General features: G+C 42.6%; 1 protein-coding gene across 1 annotated transcript in view; it reads left to right on the top strand.

The window, feature by feature from the left end:
* Nucleotides 1-28,000, top strand: part of HLCS (holocarboxylase synthetase) — a 198,168-nt gene that overhangs the window by 32,414 nt on the left and 137,754 nt on the right. The window contains exon 6 of the mRNA XM_067739458.1: nt 24,706-24,977. Within this exon, the coding sequence (XP_067595559.1) occupies nt 24,706-24,977 (272 nt within the window). The remainder of the gene's footprint in view (nt 1-24,705; nt 24,978-28,000) is intronic.

Raw genomic sequence — 28,000 nt, 5'->3', positions numbered from 1 at the left:
TTTGTTTGTTTTTTATGAAATGAGCTCTCTGAGAAATGTAACCTCACCCCTGCAGTTTTCTTCTAAGTGTATTCATTTGGGAGCAAACTGCAGTCACTCACAGGCGTCCCGTTTGATGTCAGGAGGCATCACTTTAAACCTTCTGATGCCATGGACAGGTCCATCCGTCTCGTCAAAAGTTGGATGCTAAGTGCATAACTTACACAAGGAAGTGTGTGTAGCCTTTGTTGATTTGCCTAACCATAAAATCTTGTTGCTATTTTGTAGCAACAAGATAGCATTAAATCTTGGAGACTTAATGGTGATTTTATTAAATTTTAAACATTTCTTTGTACTTTCCAAATACTCTGTTATGAACATGTATTAATTTTATAATGAGCAAAACCAGTTATTAAAAATTAAAAAACAAATCACTGTATGTCATTGGACTTTGAAGGCATCCCATAAATGGTCAAAACTTGAATGTTAAAAGGCAAGGACCCTCGTGTAGATATTGATATTGTATTTAATATTTGACACCTATATTAATTATTCTAAAAGGGTTGGCTTTGTTAGTAAATGGCTTTACTCTGGCTATGACTATTAGGTTTACTTTTGAGCCCTCAGGTCGGCCTGTGTGCGTCTCAGGGCCTCAGCCGTCCATTCGCTCCCGCAGCTGGAAGGTGCCTACTGGTGGTTGTTCCTAATTCTAGCGTCCCCACCCCTGCTTGGATGTAGCACTTTCTTGACTATCGAACTATTTTGAACCGTTTGTCAAAGGAGACCATGTATGTATGCTGACATCTCCGGGGTGAGGGCTTTCAAACAGATAACTTCCTTTCCGGAGGTGTGACTAGAGCCAGAGACTCAAGAGCCACTCAGGGGCCCCAGGGTCTGTGGAGCGGGACTGCTGGGCGGCCACTACTCCCTCCCACCATCGGTGGTGACCGTAAGTTAGGAAGGACACACCTTTCCTGCGGGGGACACCGGCGTGTTTGTGAGCGACGCTGATTTTATAGAAAAGCCACAGTTCTTTCCCTGGCAGAACCTAAAGTCCAGTTGGTCCAGAAACTCACCCTCTTGTTTCCGTTTCTCTGGGCTCTGTTGCTATTTTTATCTCAGCCAGGGAAATGGCAGAAAGAAGGAGGCTGGTCACAGGGGTTTGTGCCGAGAGGGGCAGCTGGTGGATTTGGACAGGCTGGGACAGAGCCGAGGCATCCCTCCACCCCACCCACTGCCAGCGGGTCCCTTTCCACGCCCCTGGGGCAGGAGGAGGGGCCGCTGTGCACAGCCCTCTGCTGGGGCCGCGGGGGGGGGGGGGGGGGGGCGGGGGGTGGGACGGACGGACTGGGCCTTCCCTCTTATCCTGGGGTATCGCCGCTTGGGTCTGGGGGACACGGGCTTCTTTCTGAAGCAGTAAAGCTGGGATTCTTTTGGGCGTTCCTCACAGCTCGTAGCTAGTGGCATGGAGGCGACCTGAGCATCCGAAGCCAGCAGGACATAGGCAGGGAATCCTGCCAGAGGGTGTGTGGTTCCTTTGCCTCGGGGTCAAGATGGAACCATAATAAGAAGTGACAACTGGGTTTGTTATTAAAGAAACTGGGCAGAAATCACCACGTTGTGCGTGTGTGTGATTTTGGTGGTGTGGAACTGTGGGGCGGATCATGTATACTTAAAAACAAACCTGGTGCAACATTTCATTTTGAGTCAACCCCGAATTATTTGTTGTGAAACTTTTCCCTCCCTGCCCAAACAGGTTTTTTGTTTGTTTGTTTGTTTCCAGGGAGGATTTTCTTTTTTGAATTTTATTTTATTTTATTTTTTTTTATATACAGGTTCTTATTAGAAGGCGGGGGGCGGGTGGTGGTGGGATGAACTGGGAGACTGGGACTGACATGTATACACTGATATGTATAAAATAGATAACTAACCAAACAGGTATTGTTGATAAGGATAGTTTTGATATCTGCAAATGTGTCGAAAACTGGATTGTCCCTTCCCCCTAGGGAATTACTTTTTCGATGTTGGTTGCTTTATGAAGAAACTTAGACGAAGTCATACCACATGATACTTACCCTTCCTTCTCTAGCCGACCACTTCATTTAGCAAACATCCAAGCGCCTGCTAAGTGTGAGACCTTGCTGTGGAAGTTTCTGGAAAACAAGAGACGATTTCTCATCTTGCTCACATGCTCTATAGTTAACCAAGGGCCTTCCCAGGTGTCAGGATCTCATCTGAATCTCAAGTGGTCCTGCCAGTGCGGGGAGGGTAGGGAGGGGGTCCTTGCCCCTCAGAGGAGCAAACTGGATTGTGGAGCAGTGAAGGGTCTCCTGTATTTTTCTGAGTCAATTAGACTTCTCCAATTAAGAAAAAAAATCTTTGCTTTCCTTTGTTTTGGCATAGTTATTTGGCACGGAATCTCCCCTCCCTCCACCTTTAATCCTCGTTCTGAATCTTGAATGTACAGCGAGGCAGAAACTTCTAGTGTTCCTCTAGAATACAGCTTAAAACATAGTTTTTAGAGATCCAAATTAGAGAGAAACCCAGAATTCCAGGTGTGCCCTGAATAGCTTTTTTTTTTTTTTTTTTTTTTTTTTGCCCAGGAAGAGGGAATATTTACTTTCTTTCTTACTTACATACAGCCATCAGTATTATTGTCTGTGGGGTGTAGGCTCTGATCCAGTTTTTGTTTTTCAAGTAACAGAGTCTTTTTCTTTAGCAAGAATATGAGGCAGTAACTGACATCGTCATTTATTAAAATATACAGATTTTCCAAACGTATGCCCTTTCTCCTCTTGGCAATTCCCACCCACCACTCAATAAAATCATCTTTCAAAGGTCATTGTTTGTTATTTTCTTCTTTTAAACACACTATTCAGAGAAAACAAATCACTGGGGATTCACATTATTCAAAACAATATATGAGAAAGTCTGTCTGGTTGTATTTCCCAGTAGAAAGGGCTGGGGCATTATTAAATGATTTGTTATTGTTTTCTTCTTGGTAGACACCAAAAGATGAGACAGAAAAATCAAAGTTAAATAAGTAAAAGCAATCAAGTTTTTTTTTTATGGCAGTATTTACTTTATTTCAGTGGTCTAGAACAAAACCTACACTATCTCCAAGGTATGCCTATACATTAAATGTGTACAATTTTCTGTATGTCAATTATACCTCTGTAGAGCTAAAAAAAAAAGTCAATAAAAGAATTGACAGAGAAAAAAAATAGAGGTTAACAGACTGTGTCTCTACAGAAATGAGTATCTCTTCCTATACCTCCACACTGTTCAACACATATTTATAGAATAGGATAGGCACTATGGTAAGGGCTGAGAGAGTGACATGGACATATATACACTACCAAACGTAAAATAGATAGCTAGTGGGAAGTAGCCGCATAGCACAGGGAGATCAGCTATGTGGTTTGTGACCACCTAGAGGGGTGGGATAGGGATGGCGGGAGGGAGGGGGATGCAAGAGGGAAGAGATATGGGAACATATGTATATGTATAGCTGATTCACTTTGTTATAAAGCAGAAACTAACACACCATTGTAAAGCAATTATACTCCAATAAAGATGTTAAAAAAAAGAGACTTTGGACTTGCCTCGCTTTAGCCATTGGCATGACATGGCTATTCTCCACAGACCTCATTATTCTTCTAATAGCATCAGCCTCAGTATCCACGAGTTACTCATCTGTGGATTCAACCAACCATGGATGGATTCAGAACTTGCAGGTACAGCTACTGGACTACACCATTTTATATAAGGGACTTGAGTATACATAGATTTTAGTATCCTGGGGGGTCCTGGAACTGAGCCCCCATGGATACCGAGAGATGACTGTAGTTTTCTAAAGGATTCCATTAAGCCATCAATTCTTTCTTAACAAAAACCAGGGTGTTCCTGAGTTAAGGCTTTACCTCTTCTTTTCCTCATACTTCAACACCGGCGTGAATGTACTTTGTGAGGCTTTCCGTGTATCGTGTCTCAGAAGCCCAATCACTGCCATCTTTATGAGTCTATCAAATTTTGTTCATTCTAATAGAGCATTACGGATCATCAGACCAGATGTTTACTGATCTGTCTCTCTAATAGACTGTCTGAGCAATTCTTGTTGGGAGAAAATGGTTCCTTCAGTCCTGAATAGATTTTGACTTGTGGCTGACGCGGTGTCGGGGGCAGCTGTTTTACAATACGGCACCAGCTAAAGAGCAGATGGCAGATTAAAGCAAACATTTAAAAGCTTTTATAGCTATGAAGGCTTTTAAGGGTCTTTCATATGCCTCTTTCTCGCCTTTCTTTCTTCCTTTGCCCTTCACCTAAACTAGAAATTTTTGCTTCATTTTAACCGACTTCCTGTTATCAAACATAATACCTATGGCAAAGGTGACATGATGAGTTTGATGTTGAAATGCAAAAGAAATAATACTTGGAATGTTTTCCTTTGCTGCCTTCATTTTATTCTGTTTTTTTTTTTTTTTTTTTTTTTTTGTGGGTGGGGAGAGGCTTTTCAGCTACTGTACGTGCTGTATTTTTACTTGAATCTTGGTTGCACGAGAAAGTTTCAAAGTGGCTCTGCGGTGAATGCTCTGGCTACAATCAAGGCAGAGACTGTTAATGCACTGGGGGAAATGCAGACAGATACAAATTTGGTTGCTTTCTGCTTTTAATTGGCGTTGTCCCGGTTTGGGTTTTCTCTGTGCTGCAGCTCTTGCTGACTGACCTGGGGAAGGGGTAGCGCCTTGGAGGGAGCATCTTCTCTGCAGTTTCCTTCTGGGGATAGGAAGTACCCTGTTGAGAGAGGGTGGTTTTATTTCCTCAGACTATTTATATCCACTGCTTATGCAGTCACAGATTTGTGGATGGGAAACAGGCTCTTTTGGAATAAAAAATCCTCCCAGACCAAATCCTTTTTGTCTTCTATACCAGCTCCCTAATGGCTGCCATGTGTGAGGGGGTATGGATTATGGCGTTACCTCCTGGGGAAGTCGATTGAAGCTGTCTCTAGGAAGGCTTGCAACATTCTTTAGAACAGATTTTGGTCTCCCAGGTCTAAAAACTACATCCCGGGGAATAAGCCCACACTGGTACCGGGTTTGGGGGCACAGTCAAAGGCCCCTTGTGATCAGGGTCCGAGCCAAGGCCGGGATGAAATGGGCACGGCGGCAAGGCGGCCCGTGGTCACAGCAGAGCCATCGGTTTGTGGCTCTCCCAGCTGCTGAGCTGGCAGTCAGCGCAGGAATGTGGGGTTCTGAGGCCTGAATCCTGTTTGATAAATGTTCTAGTTCAGTTTTCTGGGATGTGAATTATAGCCGGGGAACTCGTTTTGTTTCCGTTCATGCTCATAATCTGAGAATGTTGCTCCGAGGGTTGTGCGGAAAACGTTTGAGAAAATGTTTATAGTATTTCAGGATTTCAAAACTGACATGCAGTTTGTGGACCCAAATGGTGTTTAATCCTCCGTTTCCCCTGCCCGAGCGGGAAGGGTTCAGCGTCGCGGTGTTCCTGTGTCGAATCTCAGCAGGGAGGCCGGGTCAGTACAGGGCGACCTTTCTTTGGCCAAGTTGGCAACAGGAAAGCTCGGCCAAGGTTAGTCTGTCTGTCCATCAGTCACTTTCTCTTGGCGATAAGGAGGGAATGCTGATCGCTTACTTGGTTGTGGTCCTGTTTCGGTCCCTCAGTGGCTGCTTGTGAGTAGCTGCATCTTTCCAGGCACTGCTGTGTCACCCACAGCTTTCTAGGTCTTGTATGTTTCTAAGACTTTCAGTTCTGCACGATCACTCTGCTTGCTTTGTATTTTTCTTTCCTAAAGTGTTTTCAGCCTTTGTTTTATTAATACTATATTTAATAATATAATCATTGGAAGAAATACTGGCATGTAGACTATAATTTTGTTCTTATTAATTGTTGGAGATACTATCCCTCATAGAGAATTCTAGAGATCAAACCCCATTAGATCAATTGAGGAACATGGCTTTAAATGAAAATAATTTAGTCATTAGAATATTCATGTTAACTGATTTTCTAGTGGCATTCAAGTCTTTACAATTTTAAGCATAGTGAATTACTTTCACTGAACCTTTAAGAGAAAACGCTTTAAGATTGCTGAATTAGGACCTTTCTTGACGGAGAGGTGTTTTCCCCATTTACCCCCGCGGTTGAGAGAAGACTTAGGTTATAATACATAGACATTTCTGCTAAAAATGAAATGTTCTTTCCCATTGACACATGGAGATTTACAACATCATTTTGTTGTGTCTCCTGTGTGTATGTCCAAGCGTGGAGAGGTAGGGGTGATGGGCAAAGAGAAGGATTGTGTTAGTCAGCTCCTGCACCTCCAAGATTTAAATTCGGTTTCCCAATAGAATCTCTTTCAAAGGAGGAGTGCCATCCACCATCACCAGTCAGCAGGATTGCCCAGTTCTGAATGGACACGTTGCCAAGCCATTAGTCAGGATCACTTACCACGAGTCTTTCCTGAGCCCTGAACTGTAAAAACTGTTAGTTTAAATCTACTTGACTTCTGCAGGCAAAGTAAAAGTTTGAAAAATTAAAATTAAAAGTGAATTTTCTTCTAAGAATACTTGTAAAGGTTTGCTTTTCTTTGCCATAGGAAAGTGTTTGACAATTTGTTTTCTGGTCTTTGAGGAAAAAATGAATCCTACATACAGCATTTACTAGGGAGTAACGGAACGGTAGCACCACTAATGCCCCTTCCTGTTTTTAATCTCAGTAAATAAGGAAATACATCTTTTTTTTTTTTTTTTTTGTGGTAAGCGGGCCTCTCACTGTTGTGGCCTCTCCCGTTGCGGAGCACAGGCTCCGGACGCGCAGGCTCAGCGGCCATGGCTCACGGGCGCAGCCGCTCTGCGGCATGTGGGATCCTCCCAGACCAGGGCACGAACCCGTGTCCCCTGCATCGGCAGGCGGACTCGCAACCACTGCGCCACTAAGGAAGCCCGGAAATACATCTTTTAAAAGAAAACATCAAATTGTGGTTTCATACATTTAAAAATGATGGTTCATTTTTGTGGAGGTGGGGGGGTGGTGAGTGGGGAATGTCCAGGCTCTCTCTGCCCAGAATTGCCTAGATTATTACTCTAGATTGTTGCCTTCCAGAGACAACTTTGAGATATGCGATGATTTAAGTTTTTCTGTGGCTTTTCAGCCCGTAAAATGCTTTAAATGTCAAAGGTCCGTACTTTCGAAGAGTCTCCTCTTTGTATTTTCCCTTCTTGGTGATGGGATTAGGTCTGGTGTCTCAGACTGGCCAAGTGAGTTTGTCACAGAAGATGGCTTTTTAAAGGACACCGAATTCTCATTACCAAACCCCCTCTATTCTGTCTGGGGAGGGTAGATGAAATGACCTTTCACATCCTTTCTGGGGCTCTGTAGTATTTATGCTGGTCCCAGCGAAGCAATTGGATATGAAAAAAAACTTTTTTAAAAACTTTTAAAGCAGTTCCTTTGAATGCATTCTTTTGTAAGAATTTGTGATTATTACCATTTCATCTTTATACTAGAACAATCTGAAGTCATTGATAGATACTTTTTCATAGTTAATTTAAGCACAGTGAAAGAATGTTTTGCCTTCTGCTTTATTTTATGTATTTGAGACTCTCAAATTAATTTTCCTGTTAGTTTAAGAACTAACAATGCAATATATAGGAGCCTCAAATTTACAAACAAGTTGTGTTTTCAAAGTCTGTGTGCTAAATTGGCTGTTTTCAAAATATGGTCCCCGTTATTTATGTCAGTTGGGTTTTCTTACTAGTTCATATATGTCCTTATACTCCATAATGCAGTTAAACTGTGGAATGCCATCTAGTGGTACCGTTTTGGTCAGATTCTGGCTTGGTGGGTCATGAACTCAGTGGGGACACACTAAACATCTCTTTCTATTTCTCCAGTGTCAACTCAGAATGAATTTAACAGCTTTATTTCAGGCATTGCTCGAAAACAGCCATGCTGGAGACTTAGTAGTACCGTGGTGTATGTATACCCTTATGGAGAATTAATGAATTTGTACTGGTAGGTTAATACTTTCCTTATATTTAAGAAAACATTTTTTTCTTTCGTAGCAACTGTTGAACCGTGCATACAAGTAAAAGAAAATATTTTGTAGAAAAATTCAAATATACAAAAGTAAACAAAATAATGTAACGAACCCCATATGAATTCATCAGTCTGCTTCACAGTTTTCCATTCTGGTCAATCTCATTTTATCTGTTCCTACCCATGCCTCCTCCTGTATTATTCTGAAGCAAATCCCAGATCAGATCTCTCATCTGTAAATATTTCAGTATGTGTCTCTGAGATAAGAACTCTGTTTAAAAATATAAGCAGTGGGATTTCACTGTTACACCTAAAATAAAACAATTTCCTTCATATAATCTCTTAGTCAGTGTTCCAGTTACTAAATAGACATTTAAAGGTGTGTTATATTATCCATGCATTGTGTCTAAGCCTGTTGGTTCTTTTACAAAACAAATGCAAGAAGGAAGCAACTAGATATAAACTGTTGTAACTTTTTGGGGGAAGTGATCTGAAAGTTGATTTCTGTATGTTTTGAAGGCCATATTTTAGCTCCTGTTCCGAAAATAGTGGCAAATAACCATTCGTAATAACATGCAAAACAGCCCTTATGAGATACGAGTTTGCTGCCCTTTCAGGACTAAACCTGAGTTTCTTGCCTTGTCTTTTCTGTGACGTCCCGGGTTTCTTTAGCAGGGACGGTATTGATTTTTGCTCGTATGCTTTCGGTTCGGGTTGATGTTTAGCCTTTGACCCAGCCACTTTCTTACAATAAACAGTTTGTTGATGAGAGCAGCTGCCCAGCAGATTGTTTCCAGATTGTTCTCTCCTGGCTGAGGACGGAGTGCACCTTACGAAAAAGTCGGCTTGAAGCTTGCGGCTTCTACTTCCTATGGCTGTCTGCCTTTGAAGCCAACTGTCAGCCTCTGAACATTCTTCTATTTATAGCCAGTGAAGTGGTGTGAATCTGTGGCACTGGAAATGAGGCTTCACTTACTATCTTGACTATTTTATTCCCTGAATGAATATAGCAGCCTCTTCTAGAAGTTTCTGCCATATGAGCAATTCCTGATATTACAGTAGGAATTCCCAGCATTGGGTATGTGGAAATGAGTGTACTGGGTGGTGCTGTGTAGGGAAGTAGACAGGACATGCTTTATGTTGTGTAGGAATCCATGCTCCTGGAATATTTAAAGATTTCCTACATAATTAAGGAGTGAGGTAACTTTCAAACCAAGGTAAGTATTATCTGCTTCATGTTATTATCTTGGCCTTTTAAAATAAAATTTCATATTTATCCTCCTTTCAAAAGACTACTTCTTTTTGTTGTTGTTATTCTTTTTTTTTTTAAGATGTTGGGGGTAGGAATTTATTTATTTATTTTTTGCTGTGTTGGGTCTTCGTTTCTGTGCGAGGGTTTTCTCTAGTTGCGGCAAGCGGGGGCCACTCTTCATCGTGGTGTGCGGGCCTCCCACCATCTCGGCCTCTCTTGTTGCAGAGCACAGGCTCCAGACGTGCAGGCTCAGTAATTGTGGCTCACGGGCCTAGTTGCTCTGCAGCATGTGGGATCCTCCCAGACCAGGGCTCGAACCCGTGTCCCCTGCACTAGCAGGCAGACTCTCAACCACTGCGCCACCAGGGAAGCCCTGTTGTTGTTATTCTTAATGCAAGTGACTGGTACCCTAAGGATTTGGCAATTTATGTGACTTAAAGGCGCACCTTAGTTTGGATTTTTGCTGCTTCCCTAATCACCGCCCAGTTGTTACCTAGAATGGCCTGTCTGCTTGCAGCAACCTTCATTAAGGCAAGGTCGGAACTTTCCGCCTCAGAGCCAACACTTTTTACTCAACTGGCCACCAGGGGCTGCTGTCAGAATGGTGTGGCTGAGCTCACCTCCCTAGAGGCAAGTTTACTTTTTCTACAACCAGTAAATTTTGTTAAGCTACCAATCCTGGTTTCAAAACTCAGGTCTCACTACACAGCCTCCAGTTACCAAGCCTGCTTATGGCTGTATCCCTTCCAGCCAGCTATTACGTAGAACCTGGACCCGATTCAAGACCTAAGATTAAGATTTGTGTGTTTTTCATTCAGTGCCAATAAGCTGTTATTAATACACTGATTCCACGTATACTGAAAAACTCCATGAAACGCACTGGGGTTTGTGCTCAGGGAAGAATGTCCTGCGTTTGGACTGTTCGAGATCGGGGCCTCTGGAGGCATGGCCTGTGACAATTAAAATCGGGTTTTTGAGGGTGGTGTTCTTGCCTGAAATGACCTTCGTTACCCTAGTGCAGGCAGCATGAAGGGTTGTGCTGATTCAACTAAGATGTGAATGCTAGAAGGTATTCTTGGTAGTAGTCATTTGGTTTTTCTTTTCTTTTTTTTAAACAAAGGCTGCATCTTTGATGATTCCAGGATTAACAGCAGAACAAAAATATCCAGTGAATGTTGGAGCTGGCAGAGGCCTTAGAGAGCTTCTGGAGCAAATCCCTTCGTTTCTCCTCAACTTTTTATTAAAAAAAATTAAAACCTAAGCAAGGGTGAAAGAATAGCACACAACTCCCATGTAGCCTTCACCTGGATTCACCACTGGTTAACGTTTTACCACAATTTGATAAAGAGGGTTTGTTTTTTTCAAAAGATGTGTATGCTACTGTCTTCAAGTAAAGCACAGAACTTACTGTAAGTTATTTATGAGAGTATGAGTCTTCCACATTTTTGTTTCTAGGAGTTGGCAAGAGAGTGGCACTAGTTTCCACTTGGCCCTGGGCTCGTTTTCTTTATTTGAAGTAAAACCAGTAGCCTACTGGTTTGTAATGGTTCTGGATAGCTGGTTGTCACCCTACTGGGCTGTGGGCACATTCCATCTTCACATGGGCCAGCATGTACAAAATTCTTAGAATATATCTTAAAAGTCCTAAATTTTAGAACATAAAACATCTTAGAGCCACATGCTATGAGGACAACTAGTTGATCTTTTATGCCCAACAAAGGAATTCTACCAACCCTGATCTAGGAAAATTCCACTGATGACCATGTTATGTATATAGGATTTACAATTTTTCTTTCAGTTTTCCAACCCAAGTATTGTGACTTGGAACCTTAGATCTGACTGATTACTTTTATATTAAGGTTAAAAAAAAATTTTTTTTTTTAAGGGTTTCCCTGGTGGCGCGGTGGTTGGGAGTCTGCCTGCCGATGCCGGGGACACGGGTTCGTGCCCCGGTCCGGGAGGATCCCACATGCCGCGGAGCAGCTGGGCCCGTGGGCCATGGCCGCTGGGCCTGCGCGTCCGGAGCCTGTGCTCCACAGCGGGAGAGGCCACAACAGTGAGAGGCTCGCATACTGCAAAAAAAAAATAATAATAATTTTTTTTTTTTGTAAAATAGTGTACAAATGCTGTTGTATTATGTGAATATCTGCCTACCCCATTAAACTGTAATACAAGATCATCTGAAGGCAAGGAACATATGTTGTTAATACTTGTATCCCTTTTCCAGTATTTTGCCTATAGTAGGCGTTTAGTAAGTGTGTTTTGTTCGAAAACTTAAAAACATTTTGGCATTTCCCACTCAAGTATTGTGAAACGCTTCCTCCATTCCTCTGTCTGGGAGACCCGAGGGGCCTCAGGGGACAGGCCAGTAGTAAACAGCCCACGGGGCTTCGACTGGCTGCCCAGTCCAATCTAGCTGTCACCCTTTATCTAGCTGTCACCCTTTATAACGGGGTTTCGTAAACATCATGTTAGACATTTTAAAAGAATCAGCTGTTGATGTACCCGAGGAAAAGTGACAAGATGGAGCTTCATAAAGAAGTTGGAATAGTTTTGCAGAGCTGCCCTCTCCTTGTAGGACAGGTCAAGGGGACACCGTCGCTGCTCTAGACTATTGGAAAGCTTTCTGCCTTCCCTGAATCCTCGTACTGGCCACCTCTCTCTTTGCAGGTAACATGTATATCTTAATTTTGGAATCCTAGAGATGAGGTTACAGTTTTAACTGAGCATTTTAGCATTTGGGATGAAGCACCGAATCTTGAATGTTAAAGCTGAAAGGGGGATTTGCAGTTTTCTCGGATTTTATTTATTTATTTTTTAATTTAATTAATTTATTTTTGGCTGCGTTGGGTCTTTGTTGCTTTGCGCGGGCGTTTTCTAGTTGTGGCGAGCAGGGGCTACTCTTCCTTGCAGTGCACGGGCTTCTCATTGCAATGGCTTCTATTGTTGTGGAGCACGGGCTGTAGGCGCACGGGCTTCAGTAGTTGTGGCTCGTGGGTTCTAGAGCGCAGGCTCTGTAGTTGTGGTGCCCGGGCTTAGCTGCTCCGCGGCACGTGGGATCTTCCTGGACCTGGGCTTGAACCCTTGTGCCCTGCGTTGGCAGGCGGATTCTTAACCACTGCGCCACCAGGGAAGTCCCAGTTTTCTCTTTTTTAAAAATGAGGAACTGGTAGGGCCTCCCCGCTAGTTGGGAGCAGAGCTGTTGACCAGATTCTGTGCTGGCGTCTCCTGCTCCCACGCTCCAGAGAGGCCAAGGCCAAGCTGCGGATGACACAGGTACTTAGTTTAGGATGGGTGGGGCCTCCTGAAGACAAAAAGCTGAGCGCTCCAAGCCTGCTGCTGGCTCAGCATGGCGGACGGTCACATCTGTGCGTGCGCATGCGTGCTTGCGTGCGTGCGTGTGCTTGCGTGCCTGCGTGAGTGTGCGCCAGTCAGGGCGTGCCCCCTCAGGGCGAGGCGCACCGGGCTGCCCCGCAAGCGCTCCCACTGGAGCGCTGCGCTCGCCACCCAGAGCTTTCTTGGCTCCGCAGCCTACGCTCCTCGCTCCGGCAGGAGCCTGTTTGTGTTGACCTCCGACAAATGGCGGGCGTTTTACACGGGCAGGCTTAATGAAGGCCCTGGAGACTTCTACGGATGTTGAACCCAAACCCACAGGCCCCGTCAGTGTAAGTTAGCGCCTCTCGAGTAGGAGCGGTGGTTGAGCTCCGACCCGGAATGCCTCCCTTTCTTTTAGAGCCGGCCATGGCTCTACTTTTGGTCTCCGCCCTTTCAGAATAGATTTCATCTCTAAAATGAGCCCATTTGGCCCAGCGGATTACCTCTGTTTTACGGGTCCACCCCAGCCTTTTGTGGTCTTCGCTAGTTAGCAGGTAACAAAAAATGCAGTAAATCAAAGCTGGAGCCTGAGGGAAACCTTTACATAATAAAAGGAATACAGTTTAACAGACATTTATTGAGTGCCTATTGTGTCCCAGGCATTGGGGACTGGAAATGACTGACAAGTTCAGCTGGGGGTGGGGGGTGGGCGGGGATCCTCCCATTCCTGGGGTTTAGATATCGGATGCCTTTTGCCATAAATCCTTTGGAGTTGCGGAGTTACCATTCCAAGTTTGGTCTGATCACTATGAAAGATCAGGATGTGTGGAAGTTCATCTTGTTGCTGGGCATAGGTTGTGCCCCAGGGCAGAGATGTGAGAGGCAGTCACATCAGAGCGGGACCCTCCCTTCCCCTTGTGTCCTCTCTGAGCAGTTGTGTCGGGCACTGTCCACTTTACCCTGTGCCCTTATTCTCTGCCGCTTCCCAGGCTCTGGTTACGCTGGCAGGAGGTGAGAGAGGTGGACGAATTTCCTCTCCGCCCTCTCTGCTTACACCCGCTGTGGGTAGCTCTGTCCTCTTGCTCCTCTAGGCTTGTTGCTGGTCCAGGTGCTTCCCCATCCCTGCTCATTAATTTTCTTAACTCTGCTCACAGTTCCTTAAGTAGCCCTTCCGTTGAAGTCTTTTTTTTTTTTTTTTGCGGTACGCAGGCCTCTTACTGTTGTGGCCTCTCCCGTTGCGGAGCACAGGCTCTGGACGCGCAGGCTCAGCGGCCATGGCTCACGGGCCCAGCCGCTCCGCGGCATGCGGGGTCCTCCCGGACCGGGGCACGAACCCGTGTCCCCTGCATCGACAGGCCGACTCTCAACCACTGCGCCACCAGGGAAGCCCCCATTGAAGTCTTGAATATGCCATCTCTTTCTGGCTGAAACCGGAGAGAGGTGAACGGTAACTCACTTAAAATGATAAAAAATCACTTATTTGTGAAAAATGTCTTCGTCTGGGCTTGCCTAAGTAGAACACAGTTGACGGTAGTAGACCCCAGCTTCAGATTTAAGTTTCTCTTACCAAAGTTGAGAAACTTTGCCCACTACCTCTCTTTCTGCACCCCCACCCCAGCTCCAAGCCGTGTGGATCTATTTTTATCACTATTTCATAGTTGCGTATTATATATTGAGTTTATATCTTTCTTTGTGTTGCCTTAGGCATTTTGATAACAGTAAACAGGCTTTTCCTCTGTTGCTGCATTTTGGGTTAGCTTCTCTTGCTGAGGACCATGGGATAGGAATTAGAGCAAGGATTTGGGACCCAGACAGATTTGGGTTCGTGGGTTCAAATTCCAGCTCTGCAACTTACTGTCTGTGTGGTTTGGGCATCATTAACGCTGTCTTGTTCCGTTTCTTCTTCTGTAGATGGTGACGATAGTTCTGTGGAATTGCTGTGTGAGGGATGGGGTCCTGGTCTAAAGCACGAGTGTTCCACATGGAGTGAGTGTGCAATAAATGGTAGCTTTCATACCGTGGATGTAGCCTAGTGCCTGATGGAAACAACTTAAAATCATTTAAAAAGAGACATTGCCAGCTATTTGTCCGTCTAGGTGGAAAGTCACTTGGGAAAAGTCTTGTTGTGAGAAGTCACCTTAGTAGCTTCCCTTGGTGATTCGCAGGTAAGTCGGAGGTATCCTGGGAAAAGCGTAGTCAGGCCCCCTGGTTAATGTGCCGGCTGCCCCTCCACTTCCTCTATGTATGCAGGGTGATTCGGCAGGGGGCTAGTGGACTGATTGCAGAGAGAGCAGGGAGCCTCTGGGGAGAAAACAGCTTGAGATTTTGAGCCTCTTTTTTTAAAGTGAAATTAATTTCATTCACAGTGTTGTGCAACCACACCACTATCTATTTCCAAAACTTTTTCATCACCCCGAACGGAAACTCTATACCCGTTAATCAATAACTTCTCATTCTCTCTCTCATCAGCTCCTGGTAACCTCTATTCTACTTTCTGTTTCTGTGAATTTACTTATTCTAGATATTTCACGTAAGTGGAATCATACAATATTTGTCCTTTTGAGTCTGGCTTCTTTCACTTGGCATAATGTTTTCAAGGTTCATTTTTGTCATAGCATCTTTCAGAACTTTATTTCTTTTTATGCTTGAATAATATTCCATTGTGTATATATACCACATTTTGTTTAACCATTCATCTGTCGACTGACATGGGTTATTTCCAGCTCTTGGCTATTGTGAACAGTGTTGTTCTGAACATTGGTGTTCAAGTATCTGTTCCTGTTTTCAGCTCTTTTGGGTATATACCAGGGAATCGCTGGGTTATATGTTAATTCACTTTTTTGAGGAACTGCCAAATTGAACCCCTTGTATTTTTTTTTTTTTTTTTTTTTTTTTTTTTTTTTTTTGCGGTACGCGGGCCTCTCACTGTTGTGGCCTCTCCCGTTGTGGAGCGCAGGCTCCGGACGCGCAGGCTCAGCGGCCATGGCTCACGGGCCCAGCCGCTCCGCGGCATGTGGGATCTTCCCGGACCAGGGCATGAACCCGTGTCCCCTGCATCGGCAGGCGGACTCTCAACCACTGTGCCACCGGGGAAGCCCGAACCCCTTGTATTTTTGAGAGTCAGCATCACCAGACTCACTCTGATGAATTAATATGGACCTAACTGGAAAGAAGCATCATCAAGGGCCCCATGGGAGATCTTGCTGGCTTGGTGCCAGACTTGATACGGGGGTGGGGGGGGCGGGGGGGGCCAGCGTGGGTGGTCTCAATGCCAGATGCCTAGGAGCAGAGAGGTGGTACACAAGAGTCCAGCTGGAGAGTCTGTCCCCATATAGTGAGGGTAGTGCTTCTTGGCCCAGCCAGTTATTGCCATGTGGGAAGGAGTTTCTGTTTCTTCAAAAGAAGCAGGATGTGAAATATCCTGATTTTTAAGTGTTAGCAACTAGTTCAAAATGGGTGGGCCAAGTAGAACGTTTCTCTGGGTTCATTTTGGCCCTTGGGTGTCTGTTGGTGACAGTTGACCTGGATATTTGTGGGGATGGACTGCTTTTAGCAGTGTGTCGTCACTGAACCTAGAAGCCCCTCTAGGTCCATCCATTCCGGGGTGAGAGTGCTTGGGATCAGTGGCTGAGCATATCTGGGGAAGCAGGAAGGCAGGGGCCTTGGGAATCCAGGCTGGGGTGCAGTACCATCCAAGGAGGAATCTGGACAAGTTAGGCAAGGGTTGATCAGACTTCAGTGGATCCATTGGAACTGAGAAGAGAAGTGTCTGCATGGGGACCCAATCATAACACACTCATCTCAGACCCTGCCTGAGGCTCTGCTCTGCTTGGTTCTGGTGCTCAGAATAAAAGTTCACCCTGAAGGCTGCCGCATGAACAGTCCCAGCCTTAAATGAGGTCAGGACCAAAAACAGTCCTGCTCTTTCAGGAGTGTCATCTTTTGATTGTAAAGATCTGCTGTGCTATGTGCCCTCATCACTTCCTTGAAGACACTGAGTGAATGTGAAATTGGTTGTGAATATTTTGTTTGTAAAATACCAGTAGTAAGAACTTTTTTTTTTGGTATAAATTTTCATATAAATTCTTCTACTTCTGTTTCCTCTCATATTTAACTGAGAATGAAAACACCCATAAAAAGAGCTTGTATTCTATGTCTTTGTAGATTCATTTTCTGATTTACCCACTTGTAAACTTATAATGTTGCCTAGCAACTTATAATGATATGACTGAAGCGCCACTCATCTGATTATTTACAATGAGGCAAATGTGTCTCTGAGATAGAAAACCTTTAAAAGTTATGATCAATTATTTGATGTTTCTTGGGAAAAGGAGCACCAAAACACAAACAGAGTTGGCAATAAATATTTTGAATCCAATGCTGAATCAGAGGTATGGCTATGTTTCACCCATTGAATCTTGTTTAGATGGATAAAATTTAGCAGATAAGACAAGTGATGGGGTGGAATGGCTCTAATGTGACTGGACATAGCATACTGTACATCTCTGTACATCTGCTACACTCCCCGTATGACATGTTAACTAACCATGGAGTAGCCACTTGTGTGTGTATTTGCACTAAATATAAATTTAAGCATTAATTTCTTCAGAAGTAGGGACACTGGCGTTCTTTTTGGACATTAGTGAATATAGAGTCTCCTGGACTTCAGTCATTGTTTAGTGTTGCACAAGATTGTTGCTATTTGCTTTAAAAAATCAACTTTGGGATGACATATTCAAGAAAATGCACTTAATTATGTGTAGGGTTTGATAAACATATACGCTGGAGTAACCGTCGTTGCTATCAAGATAGAGACCATTTGCAGAATCACACAAAATTCTCTTACTCTGTTTCTCATTCAGTCCTCATCCACTCTCCCACCCCCATGCTCATCCTTGGGCAATCACTGATCTGCATTCTATCATTATAGATTAGGTTGGTCTTTTCTGGAACTTCATCTAAATTGAATCATACAGTACATACTCTTCTGTCTTTTTAAATTTTATTTTATTTATTAAATTTTAAAAACATTTATTTTAATCAGCCTTGTGTTTTTGAGATTCATTCATGTTGTTGCCTATGTGGGTAGTTAATTCCTTTTTTATTGCCAAGTAGTGTTCCATTGTGTAGCTATGCCATAACTTACCTATTCTCCTGTTAATGGGCATTGGGTTGTTTGCACTTTTTGGATATTATGAGTAAAGTTTGTACGACCATTCGTGTGTAAGTCTTTGTTTGGATGTGTGTTTTCTTTTCTCTTGGTTAAATACCTAGGAATAGAATTTCTGGGTCATGTGGCAAGTGGATGTTTAATTTGATAAGAAACTGCCAAACTTTTCCAGAATCGTTGCACCATTTTATGTTCCCACCAGTGATGTATGAGAGCTCCAGCTACTTCACATCTTTGCCAACACTAGATATTGTCAGAATTCAGAAATTTGTTCTTCTCTTTCTGGCTTACTTCACTCTGTATGACAGACTCATACAGAGTGAAGTAAGCCAGAAAGAGAAAAACTAATATCGTATATTAACGCATATATGTGGAATCTAGAAACATGGTACAGATGAACCCGTTTGCAAGGCAGAAATAGAGACACAGATGTAGAGAACAAACGTATGGATGTATGGGGGGAAAGTGGGGAAGGGGGTGAGGGTGGGGGTGGGATGAATTGGGAGGTTGGGATTGACATATATACACCAATATGTATAAAATAGATAACTAATAAGAATCTGCTGTATAAAAAAATAAATTTAATTTAAAAAAAAGAATTAAAAAACTTAACCATTCTAACGGGTGTGTTTTCATTTGTATTTCCCTGGTGACAAATGATGTTGAGCACTTTTCATGTGCTTATTGGCCATCTGATGTTTTCATTTGGCCAAATCTTCTTGCTGATGTTCTAAGTTGAATTGTTTTCTTATAATTACGTTTTAAGAGTTTTTTTTTTCTTCATTCTGGATACAAGTCCTTTGTCAGATATGTGTATTAAGAATGGTTTCTCTCAGTTTGTTGTCTTTTCATTTTCCTTAACATTAACCCTTGAAGAGCAGCAGTTCTTAGAGTTCTTAATTTTTATAATGTCCAGCTTATCATTTTTTTAAAAAAAAATAAATTTATTTATTTATTTATTTATTTATGGCTGTGTTGGGTCTTCATTTCTGTGCGAGGACTTTCTCTAGTTGTGGCGAGCGGGGGCCACTCTTCATCGTGGTGCCCAGGCCTCTCACTGTCGCGGCCTCTTGTTGCAGAGCACAGGCTCCAAACGCGCAGGCTCAGTAGTTTTGGCTCACGGGCCCAGTTGCTCCGTGGCATGTGGTATCTTCCCAGACCAGGGCTCGAACCCGCGTCCCCTGCATTGGCAGGCAGATTCTTAACCACTGCGCCACCAGGGAAGCCCTATCACTTTTTTTAATTTGATGGTTCACGCTTCTTTTGTTGTATCTGAGAAAAGATTTACCTATCCTAAGATCAGAAAGTTTTTCTCCTGTATTTTATTTTAGAAGTTTTATAGTTTTACATTTAGGTCTGTGATTCATTTCAAGTTACTTTTGGTATACATGTAAGGGTCAAGGTGTTTTGGGGTTTTTTTTGGTTTTTTGCATAGTGTGTCCCATTGTTTCAGCACCATGTATTGAAAAGATGATTTTTTTCAGGTGAATTACCATGTTGAAAATCAACTGAACATATATGTGTGGCACTATTTCTGGACTCTGTTCTGTTTTTAGAAATATATGTCTGTCTGTAAGGAAATACCATACTGTCTTGATCCCTGCAGCTTTATAATAAATCTTGAAGTCAGATAGGTAAATCTTCCAACTTTTTTCTTCCCCAAATTGTTTTGGTCATTCTAGGCCTATTCTATATCTATGTAAGTTTTAGAAGGAGCTTGCTAGGATTTTGATTGGAATTGCATCGATTCCATAGATCAATTTGGAGAAGAATTGACATCAATAATATTGAGTGTTCTGATCCATGAACATGGTATATCTCTTCAGTTATTTAGGACTTCTTTAATTTTAAATTCAGTAGTGTTTGTAGTTTTCAGTGTACAGTTCTGGCACATACTTTCTTTAATTTATTCCTAAATGTTTCAGATCTTATTGATGCCATTGAAAATGGTATTTAAAAAAATTCAGACTCCAGATATTCATGGCTAGAAATAAACCCAGTTTTTGTATATTGACCTTGTATTTTGCAACCTTGCTAAAAGTACTAGTTCTAGTACTTTTTTGGTGGATTCCTTGGAGTTTTCATGTTGTGTGCAACATGTCCCAATAGGAAACAAAGGCACATTCACTTTCCTTGAGAATAGCTAGTGTTTCCCTAGTGCTGTGGCTGGTTCAAAGGGGCCAACATTTATGTGACTATAAAATGTTGTTTTTGGTTCCACCTAAATTGTATTTAATTAGCCTGAAATCTTAGAGAAAGGTAAATACTAAATTCTTGAAGTTCAAATGTTAAAAAAATAACATTAATTAGAAGGTTTTAATGAATTTCATTGGAGTGGAATTTGATAGCAGTTGTTTTATTTTCAACGGGACTGATTTGACTTCAACGATTTCATATTTCTTTTTGATGCTGTGTATCCATTTCAAGGCCATCTCTTAGCATTGCCTTTTCTGGGTTTTCCCTCTTTATACCTATTTATGTTTCTTACTTGTGGGATGTGTTTGGTAAGGAATTTAATATGCATTTATATGATGAATGCTCATTAAGCATGCAGCATTTGCCAGACTTGGTACCAGGTGCCATGGATACAGTGTGAGCCAGACAGAAACATGCATTTGCTGTCTTTATGGAGCTTACATTCTAGCAAGACAGTGGGACATTGAGTAAATGATTATACAGACCATGGAATTACAATTTGAAAAGTGCTATAAAGTCACTAAGTTTATGAAAGAGAATCCTAACTTAGACTGGGACAGGCTGTGGGTCGGAGAAATCTTCCCTAAAGCAGTGACATTTTTGCATGCTCCGATAGTTGTGTTTATAGAGTTAGGTAGACTTGGGAGTAGGGGGTTGGTAATACTACTTATGCCAACCCATTTACCTTGATATATATGCTCCAAATTTTTTCTTCAATAGCATTTCTACACCGCCTTAGTGGTCACTGGTAGAGTTAAAACCAAGAATCATGAATTAATTCCTTTTACTTTTATGATAGCAGCTAATTCTGTAGCTCTGAAGTCATCATTGTAACTTAAGTCCATTTGAGAGGACATACCAGGCAGATTTGCATCAAACAGGTCGTAATTTTGATACTTCTTGTGACCAGAGTTTTATTCTCCTGTCTAGGGATAATGGGGATGGGCGACCCATGTGTACTCGGTTTTACTTGACTGCTTACAGTTGCATTTGACTACTGTGAATATAAATATTTAGGAGAATTATAGGCGGTATACAGTTATATTTCCTAATAAGTTCCATGCCTTGTTTTATATCTTTTTAGATTCTCTTTTTTCTGAATAACTTACTTGGCTCTGATTAAGTCCTGAAAGATTATATGAAAGAAGTATTAAAAAAAAAACCCTCATATACCTTGCTTACATCAATTTTAATTTATTTTGCATATTTGTGCATCTCTAAGAGTTGCTTTCAAAAACAAACAATTTATTAGATGAATGATATATAGATGGCCAGTTGGATAATTTGCTCCATAGGAAATTCCCTGCTTTATTCCTGTCTGAAAGGTCTACCTGGTGCTAGCTGTTTCTTTTTGGTTTTATCTTGATTTTCACAGACTTTGAATGGGGGATTCACATTGCCTACGCCTGCTGAATAACTGTTTAACTCTTGCTTTAATGTTAATGAAAACTGTTAATGAAACAGTTAATGAGTTAATGAAAACTGAAGTTAGTTAAGAAGTGTTTATTGTTCAGATTATTTCCCTCTCTTTTTTTATGATTTAACCTATTCACTGATGTATTTTTAGCCTGTGCAGTGCCCTTGTGAAATCCAGCTGTTGTGGGGAATGTGATGAAGGAAATTTGGATTTGTTCGCTTTATACTTTAAGGGCATTGACTAAAGTTTAAGGAGCAAAGTTGGTTATAACTAATGGCCAGGTTTGAGGTTTGGGGGTGTCTTAGTCAATACAGGCTGCTAAAACAAGATAGCGTAGACTGGGCAGCTTATAAACAACAGACACTTATTTTTCATACTTTTGGTGGCTGGAGGTCTGAGATCAGTGTGCCAGCCTGGTTGCTCTGGTGAGGGCCCTCTCCCAGGTTGCAGGCAAACATCTTTTTGCTATGTCCTCACTTGGTGGAGAGGGTCTCTCTGGGATTGCCTTTTTTTCAAAAAAATAAATTTATTTCTTTATGGCTGCATTGGGTCTTCGTTGCTGCATGCGGGCTTTCTCTAGTTTCGGTGAGCGGGGGCTACTCTTCGTTGCGGCGTGTGGGCTTCTCATTGCAATGGCTTCTACTGTTGTGGAGCACGGGCTCTAGGTGCCCGGGCTTCAGTAGTTGTGGCTCGCGGGCTCCAGAGCGCAGGCCCAGTAGTTGTGGCACACGGGTTTAGTTGTTCCGCGGTATGTGGGATCTTCCCGGGCCAGGGCTTGAACGTGTGTCCCCTGCATTGGCAGGCGGATTCTTAACCACTGCGCCACCAGGGAAGTCCTGGGATTGGTTTTTATTTTATTTTATTTTTATTTATTTATTTTTTTTGCGGTACGCGGGCTTCTCACTGTTATGGCCTCTCTCGTTGCGGAGCACAGGCTCCGGACGCGCAGGCTCAGCGGCCATGGCTCACGGGCCCAGCCACTCCGCGGCATGTGGGATCCTCCCGGACTGGGGCACGAACCCGTGTCCCCTGCATCGGCAGGCGGACTCTCAACCACTGCGCCACCAGGGAAGCCCCCTGGGATTGGTTTTTTAAAGGTACTATCCCATTCATGAGGGTTCCACCCTCATGACTTAATCATACCCAAAGGCCCCACTTCAAAATACCATCACCTTGGGGATTAATTAGAATTTCAACATATGAATTTTTGGGATACAAACATTCAGCACATAATAGGGGGTTACTTTTATAATTTATTCATTTTTATTCTTACTCCAGTAGAGTGTATATTAAAGAATTAATGGTGAACAGGGAATATTCCATTTAAAATTTTTCTTTGTTCTTTGTGCAAGGATGGAAAGTTAGTGCTGTAACTCCTGGTGGCTCACTTCAGCTTGACCTCTCCAATGACTTATCTGGTGCTCGTTCAAGCAGGATCACCCCTGTGCCTGTCTCGTATAGCATGTAGCTGTGTGTGGCTGCAGAAAAGAAGAAAATCATGCCGACTGCTCACTCTGAATTCAGAAGCACTAACCTTAGATGGACCTTGAATGCTTCTGGTTGCGCATACGATCTTCCCTGCTTCCTGCATTTTCTCACTCTCCTTTCTCAAACCTCCAGCACCTCCTTCCTCCTTTTCACTCTTGGCTGAGCCTCTTTCTTCCTATTTATAGAGAAGATAGAAGGAATCAGAAGATGATATCACCAGCACCCAGCGCCAGGACTCCCAACTGTGGGTGGCTTTGGAGCAGGGTGGTGGCAGTGTAGATCAATTCCCAGGGCTGGCTGTGTAGCCAGCAAGGGGTGAGGAGGGCTGCGATCCAGTGGGGAAGCTGGGCTGGTGTCCCCAGAGGTGATGTGAATCCTGTCCATCCCAGTGGATAAAGGGCTCTGCTTTCAAGGAAAACCTGTTTACCTGTTTTCTTTTCTCCATAGGACCACTCACATTGTCATTAAAAAAAAATCATGCTGTTATTTCTCTCGTTTAATAACCAAACAAAACCTGTTTTGACTTCATTCCTCCCTGTAGCCACTGTCCCATTCTTCTTTTTCCTTTAGAGGAAATTCCTTGGCAGTGTTTTGTCCTAGGGGTCTACAGTTTCTCTCCCTCCCCAGACAGGCTGTTGGTTACTTCTCAGTCCTCTTTTTACTGCCCTGTCATCCTCTTCTGCCTTCTTGCTGCCTGCAGAAGTGGACTCCCAGGACTGCCTGGACACTCTGCGCCAGCACGTGCGTGTGTGTACGTGCACACACACACACACACTTGAAGATTCTTGTGCTGTAATATGTCTCACCCTCTGGGTTTCTTCTCATCACTTCCTTTGAAGCCATTTAACTTGTTCCTCTAACCTCTGTATTTTCTGCAAATTGGAAGTGAGTTTTAAAGCTTCATTAATAGAATTTAGCTAAATGACATTTCATCTTTGAAGCTGCTTCTCTTAGGCACGTGGAGCTTTGGGACAGACCCCTGATATTAACAGAAGGACTCATCTCCTCTTTGGAAGTCCCTGGCATTTGCATGAAGGTGGCCCAGGAGTCCAGATCAGCATTTACTGTGACCGACAGATTTTAGTATGTTTTGCGCTGGCCTCTCAGGATGCTGACTCCCCCCAACCCCCTGATGCTCCACCCCAGGAGGAGGCCCCTGGGGCTTTCAGGGTCCAAGAGGAAGTTGCAGCCTCTTGGGAGGGTGGGTAGAGAGCTCTGTACTAGGTTAGATAATATCTCCTGTAGTTCTGCCCTCCCCTGCTTGGGGAGGCAAAGAGAAAAGCCTCTTTGGGTACCCCGTTCCTTTCACTGTTGGTAACCCGTCAGTGGCTGGGGATGGTCAACTTGTCTATGAGAGGAGGTGGAGGTCCTGCAGAGGCTGAGAGCGAATTCTCTAGTATCTTAGTACTTTGTCTTCTGTGACTTTTCACCTAGGTTTTTATTTCCCCAGATGAGATAATGAATTTCCTTGAGGGTGGAAATATAAAGTTATAAATTTTCTGTAAAATTCATAGAGGACTAGAGAATCACTAATGAACTCTAGAACTGGAGAGGACTTTTGAGAATTTAGGATATAGTTAGTGTAGGATAGAAATGTACTTATTTCCCTGGATCTTGGTTTCTGAATAGTTTATTTTTATAATATAGGTATATTTAGTTACTTATTGTCTATTGTCTAATAGTTTATATGTTCAGACTATGTTAATCTAGCTTTTATTGGTCATGAATTAGGACGTTCTTATATTACCAAAATGGCATTTTAAGGAAAAGCTACCATCATCTAACATAATGCCAAATTATGACCTTTCCATTTCTTTCTTTATGACACAGGAAATCCGGGATCCTCTTATGCAGTGGCTGGGGAAACATGTGGATGCTGAAGGAGTAATAAAATCCAGCAAGCTCTCCCTTAAATTCGTTTCATCCTACACGTCTGAAATAGAAATCACCCCATCTGCTATACCTGTGGTGACTGACATAGAGACCTTCTCATCAGAAAATTTTAACTTTGAGATCTACCAACAAAATTTGCAGACAAAGAAACTTGGAAAAGTAATTCTGTTTGCTGAAGTGACAACCACCACAATGAGTCTTCTGGACGGGTAAGTTCTGGCCAGGCTGGCTTCTCTACCTGCTTGGAGGAATCCAGTTATGTTGCTCGTTCTCTCTAACCAGTGCTGGGTGAGAGGGATAGAGATTTAGAACGATAACTCTTAATAAAGCGCTAGCAAGATGGGAGTACCCTGTCCTAGAGGAGTTAAAATGTAGGAAAAGAAATTAAAGTTCTTTGGTCAAAGATTTGTGTTTTAAAGAATGGGGGATTTTTGTGCCTTGTGACTCTCTTCCTTTAATCTGGCCTTTCAGAATGTCTTTGGAAAAAAGAACATTAGGAAAAAAGATGTTTAGCAGGTGGCACGGGTGTTCATGTTACCGCTTTACATTTGTGTTGTTATAATCAGTGTTAAGATGTTATAACCAGTTTAAGATGTTTTGCAGGAGCATTAGAATAGCAAATTTGAATGACATGTAAGCTGTGTTAAATTAAATAAATTAGAGCTTTGTACTTTGAAAACCTGTTTTGGTATGTTCCTATCCAATGCATTTTTAAAGCACTCTGTAATCCCATTTGGATGTTCAAGATTTACTCTTATTGCAACTTTTCCTTTTTATTCCTTCTGTTTCATGGACTTTGATTAAAGGTTTAAAAATGGAAAACAGATGAAAGGAATTTTTAAACTCCAAATTAGTCAGTATTAGGTAATACTCTTATGTTGAGATAGATAGTTTAAAAAGGAGGGTTATAGAGGGAGTGACTAAGAAAAGCATCTTCCTTCAACATGGGACTAATATTTAAGGAATGTAAGACTCCACCCCCCAGCCCCCCATTTAGTTTCTAGACACTTTCACCTGCGGGACTGCACAATTAGACAGATACGTAGTTCAACATATGGAACGTGTGGAAGTATTTTGGCTTTTCTTCTTAACAATAATTTCTGGATTTGCTAGTATGTTGATATAAACTGATGAGATCATTTTAGGATTTCATGACTGTCATACTCACAGTCATGGAAATGGCAATTTTAGTGTACGTATAGGATGTAGGAAAAGCATTAATATTATGGGGGAATTAGCAGAGTGAGGAGGTGAAGTAAGAAGGGGAATGTGAGCAATGGTAATGAACAGTTCTTGTTGCCCGAGTTGTTTCATGTTGTCATAGGTACTTTTTTTTTTTTTTCAGTGTTCCCATCCTCTCCTGCCTCTACTCCCCTCCCCCTGCCAATCCCTTGAATCCCTGTAGAGAAGAAAACACCTGTATTTGTATGGAGCAGTTATTACTTGCTTGTACAAATTCTGTGATAATCATTTGTTACTGCAGTGAACTATATTATATCAAAAAGGTGACCCATTATAATCATATTTTCCAAATCAAAAATGAGACACAATATTTAACAAAAGGTTTTGGGGGGTGAAATTCAGATGGAAAAACGTTGGCACTTCCAGACCATTTTGGCTGTTTTTGTGGACAACAGTGAAGAATATTTTGTGTTGGGGAAATCTTGAAACTTTGAGATTATCGCTGTTGAGTTTGGGCAGTGTATTACCAAGAGGGCTGTGAGTGCCTTGCTAGGGTGGGTAGACCGAGGCTCCTGTGTAATCATATGGTTGGGTTTCCTTATACCCTGGTGAGGCTGTGTTGTAGGATGGAAAAGAAATGCCGTGTAAATAAGTTTTATTACGCTTGAATATCTGTAAGTTCAGTTTTGATATTGAACTTTTTTTGAAAAATGAGAATTCCACCTTAAGCAACTTGGGTCTGTAAAAGTGTGCTTGAGCTCGACAATAGTGGAGTCGGGAAACTCCTGTAGGGTTAAAGCTTGTTATTTTTACAAAAGAGAAACATTTCAGCTTTTCCAAAGAGCATTTAGGAATCTTTGTTTCTTTTCTTGTCTAGTCTCCAGAGTGTGGATGATAAAATGGCTTTGATGATTACTGATGAAGCCCTGCTTCGCACAGAGCAGATGTTGAATAAGCAGTCGCCTTTCACCATGACTTATCATAGATGTCCTCTTCCACTGCACATGTGGGTTCCTTCCTAACACTAAGAGAAAGGTACTCACTGCAGCCTACTGAGTCAGCGAGGCTGGTGAGAGGTTCCTGGGCGGCTGTAGCCTTTTTTACAAGGAACTTGAAGAGGTCACCTTGGTGTCAAAAAGCTCCCAGAATTATCCACAAAGGGGTCATGAGATAGGTAAATGAAACATATTGATTATTACTTTCTAAGAGGAAGAGTGAAGACATTTCTACAGCTAACGTTATATTTGATCCTATAAATGAGCTACTCTTATGGAAACAGTATATTGTTGTGGTTATAACAACAATAATAGTAGTTAATAGGTATTGAAAGCTTTTATCTACCATACACTGCTTTTGTGTACTTTATATGTATCGACTAATTTCATACATCACACCAGTGTGTAGAATGCTAGGTAACAGAGTTTATTGTATGTGGAATTGTTCCTGTTTCTGACAAACACTGACATTTTATTTTCAGAGCTTTTCCCTATAATGATACAGCTTCTAACAGACGTGTGCTCTACCTCCCAAGCTACCAAAGGCCAGGCCTCGATTGAATGCTTTGCTGCTGCATGACAGTGTTCATTAGCGGTGAACCTGTGAGACCCATGTCCTTGCCAGCTGCCCCCGCCCAGATCCCCTCTGCATTGTTAGGCCTGTTTCTTGTGATGAGCACAAGATCTAAGCCCTAGCACATCCCATTCAGGTACCAATTTCTAGGTCAGTTGGGGTTAGGTTCAGCTGTGTGAGACAGTGATCCCCCCCAATTAAAGTGGCTTAAATAGGATTGAAGTTTTTTACTGTATATGAGATGGACTGAGATGGACAGCCTAGGGCCGAGTGTGGCTCACAGTGTCCAGGACCCGTTGAGTTGCTCTGTCACCCTCAGCAAGTGGTCCAAGAGGCGACCCACTCATTTATATTCCCTCTCATTGTAGCCGGTAAGCAGAAGGAGAGGGGATAGTAGCGTGTGCCCCCATTCTTTTTTTTTTTAATATTTTTTAAAAATTTATTTATTTTTGGCCACATTGGGTCTTCGTTGCTGCACATG

This window comes from Pseudorca crassidens, chromosome 5 (genome assembly GCF_039906515.1).
Source record: "Pseudorca crassidens isolate mPseCra1 chromosome 5, mPseCra1.hap1, whole genome shotgun sequence".
NCBI lineage: Eukaryota > Metazoa > Chordata > Mammalia > Artiodactyla > Delphinidae > Pseudorca > Pseudorca crassidens.
This window is presented reverse-complemented; position numbering and strand designations above follow the sequence as displayed.